General features: G+C 39.3%; 1 protein-coding gene across 1 annotated transcript; it reads left to right on the top strand.

The window, feature by feature from the left end:
- The first annotated feature begins 1284 nt into the window (after positions 1-1284).
- Positions 1285-3145, top strand: LOC149171790 (peroxidase 5-like). The gene is made up of 4 exons (XM_089426080.1): positions 1285-1419; positions 1781-1972; positions 2319-2496; positions 2657-3145. The coding sequence occupies exons 1-4, from the start codon at positions 1285-1287 to the stop codon at positions 3079-3081; spliced, it is 930 nt and encodes a 309-aa protein (XP_089282206.1). The 3' UTR covers positions 3082-3145.
- Positions 3146-3445: the final 300 nt, after the last annotated feature.

Raw genomic sequence — 3445 nt, forward strand, 5'->3', positions numbered from 1 at the left:
CGACAATAATTGCTGCGAAGAGTTCATCTCTGGCTCGGGATATTAGTGCTTATCAGCAAAGTTGTTATAATGATGCAAACTTATTTCATTTGTTCATTGCCGAAGAGATTCGAAAATATTTTATTTGTGGTGGGTGAGATTTGCTAGGCTAAGTTTAAGTAATTATCATATAATACTCCCCGAGTTGAGCAACATCACACATACGTTTGAGAGAGCTTTGTTCAGCAATGACACAATGGGCGGCATTTGATACTTTGTGTCTAACCAGTTCATTACCTAATTATGATACTTTTAGAAGTGGACAAAGATGCAAAACATACCTGCATGAGCGGTGTCAGAGTGGCCAGTATTTAAAAATGCATGAGCGATGTCAGAGTAGCCCTGGCATTTAAAAAGAGATCAGGACTCAGTCTACGTAGCCGGTAGCGGTTCTTCTGCTATGAACTCTGGAGAAAAAATGATAAATAACTGCGTGTTGATGACATCAAAACGTGTGCATAAGGTTTCCTCGTTATGTAATGACATTAAGGTGCTTAGAGAAAAACACCTTCCTGCTCTTAGCTCTGGATTCATTTTGATTGATAACATTATATCAATAGAGAAAAAAAACACCTGCTCTTCTTCTCGAAGATTCGAAGAGGTAGTCTCTGTAAATAGTAAATTGAGGAATTCTCTCTGTAGATAGTCAACAATATAAGGAATTCAGGAGGTAAACTCTGTAGATAGTCAACAATATAACGAATTCAGGAGGTAAACTCAGTAGATAGTCAATCGAAACCAGGTAAAGAGAGTGACAACCATTCCTCTTGCCACTCAACCTACAGACGCTCTCCATTATAACTCGTCGAATAGCTGTAAGGTCAAAATTAACGTGTAGAAATAGGAAACCTGTTTTACCAATTCAATTCAAGTCTGACTTTTGACGAATTCGATTCGGGACGCTTACACTGCATCTTGATACCGACGTGTCCACGTTTTTACTTCTGGCAATGGGTGGATCTGAGGAAGGTTGATGTATTTTCACGATGTCTTCTGTTTGGACATCATCGTATAAATGCAGAGCGTTTATGGAAGGTGGTACTGCTTATAATCAAGGCTTCTTTACCCATCCCCAGTGGCACGAATTTCTGTAAGTTAGCGACAAAGCATTAGCATGTTTTTCTCTAAGCTAGCTAGAAACTTCTTTTTCATCGGGAATTCCTATAGGCTATATAATTATTATTTACTGACTACCTAATAGTTTCTTTACAAGATAGTGCAGCTTTTATGCGTATTGAAACGGCAATGGCGAAGACTGATCAGTACTCGGCCCTTCTTGCTCTGTTACTTTGTGCTGGTTTGGCAGCGGGTGTTAATGGGGCTCTTGAAGTGGGTTTCTACGATCACAGTTGTCCAAAAGCGGAATCCACTGTGTTCGAGGTTGTGAGACATGCATTCCTGAAGAGTCGAGAAGTAGCTCCTGGACTCATAAGAATGCATTTCCATGATTGTTTCGTCAGGTAGGCTTCAATATTCCATCATTAAATTTTGATAAACATATCAACATTCAGGAAATGCAAGTTTTCACAGACCTTCATAATGCTTTGGGCTCTTTCTAGACGTTTCCCACTCAATAGGACAAAGCAATATCAACATATTTTCCTCACCATCTCTATTCCTGTGCCTCTGCTAATCGTTATCCATTATCACCATCTACTCCTAATCTGTAACTCATGAGTCCAATTCTAATGAAATTATAAGTTATAGTGTGTTTGCATGTTGAAATCATGACTGCTTTCAGGGATGCGATGGGTCTGTTCTGATAGACTCCACTGCCAACAACACTGCGGAGAAAGATAGCCCTGTTAACAATCCGAGCCTTCACGGATATGACGTGATTGACACAGCGAAATCGAGATTAGAGGCCATCTGCCCAAACACTGTTTCTTGTGCAGATATCCTAGCATTTGCTGCCAGAGATAGCACAAAGCTGGTAAGAATATCAAAAATTATAAAATGTTACAGTTTTACTACAGGAGTCTACACAAGGATTTAAAGTTTTATTAATTTGAAGTATCAAAAGTATTTCAATTTTCTCTCATCGAATAGAGTATCTAAACTATTTCAATATTCTCTCCTCGAATGTTTCAAATAACGTTATAAAAGAATACAAATGTCTCGGTAGTTACCATTGTACAGACCTCGTTGGAATATAAGTGTATTTACCCTTTATAGGATACTGAAGCAAGCGACAATGTGTATTCTAATTTACCTCAAGAACATATTTAATTAGCAAAACATTGTTGAACAAAAATTAATTATTTTATAATTGATTGCAGGCATCGCCACATAAACATACTCTCAGCTGGGATGTTCCTGCTGGACGAAGGGATGGACTTATTTCACTGGCTTCAGAAGTCGTGGCAAATATACCTGCCCCTACCTTTAATGTAACCCAGCTGACACAGAACTTTGCAGCCAAGGGTCTATCCCAGGAGGAGATGGTTATACTCTCAGGTGCATACTAATTTTTCTTAACGTATTGATGTTGGTATATGTATGCTTGTGAAGTAAGGCCCTCCATTGCAATAAGTAAAACAGTAACTGTATGTCATATCAGGGTTAGTAAAAATATTTTAATTTGAATGTTCATCCATGAGTGGGTGTATTGATGCAGGAGCACACTCAATTGGTGTCTCTCATTGCACTTCATTCGTGAGCAGGCTCTACAACTTCAGCACCACTATTCCGACGGACCCATCTCTTGATCCTATGCTTGCTGACATACTGAAGAAGAAGTGTCCTCAGGGAAGCCCCAGCAACAACATCACGACCGTGTTCATGGATACTTATACGCCTGAAACTATCGACAATCTCTACTACAACGGCCTTCTAAAGAAACATGGTTTGTTTACCTCCGATGCATCGCTGCTCACAGATCGAAACACCGCAAGCGTAGTCGACGCAAGCGCTGGGCGGCGTCACTTGCGCACGTGGCAAGAAAGGTTTGCCGCTGCTATGGTCAATATGGGAATGATAATCGAATTGACAGGCAACGAGGGAGAAATTCGTCGGAAGTGCAGTGTCATCAATAGCTCATAGGCTGAGCGAGACGTGGCACCCAGATGGGATGTTAGTGGATTGGAATGGGATTTAATCCTCGTCTCCTACGAATTCAATTCATGTGGTTTATTTTGCATGCCTTCCATCCTTCTAATAATAATGTAATAGGAAGAAGAATAATAATAATAACATCGTCTTCATAACGTATTTGTTTTCCTCTTTGCTGAGGATGAGGATAATGAGATATGAAGTGAAACGATTGATATTCATGTATTAGGTATCGGTTTTGGTTAATAATAATTAAAACGTTCGTATTCAAGTGATTATTTAATCATATATTTGTTGTCTTCCCAAATATGAAATTTCATGTTTGAGTCATTCTTGTTTAGTTAGGTAGGCAATA

Source organism: Pinus tabuliformis, chromosome 4_2 (genome assembly GCF_031772625.1).
Source record: "Pinus tabuliformis cultivar Carrire ecotype Pingquan chromosome 4_2, CPIR1, whole genome shotgun sequence".
In the NCBI taxonomy this organism is placed as follows: Eukaryota; Viridiplantae; Streptophyta; class Pinopsida; order Pinales; family Pinaceae; genus Pinus; species Pinus tabuliformis.

What these genes read in the sequence shown, in the direction of transcription:
- LOC149171790 (XM_089426080.1), top strand. Translation starts at nt 1,285, where the DNA reads ATGGCGAAGACTGATCAGTACTCGGCCCTTCTTGCTCTGTTACTTTGT. An exon ending in CGGAATCCACTGTGTTCGAG is followed by an intron (nt 1,420 to 1,780) that starts GTTGTGAGACAT and finishes GACTGCTTTCAG; the next exon opens with GGATGCGATGGGTCTGTTCT. An exon ending in GGAGATGGTTATACTCTCAG is followed by an intron (nt 2,497 to 2,656) that starts GTGCATACTAAT and finishes GTATTGATGCAG; the next exon opens with GAGCACACTCAATTGGTGTC.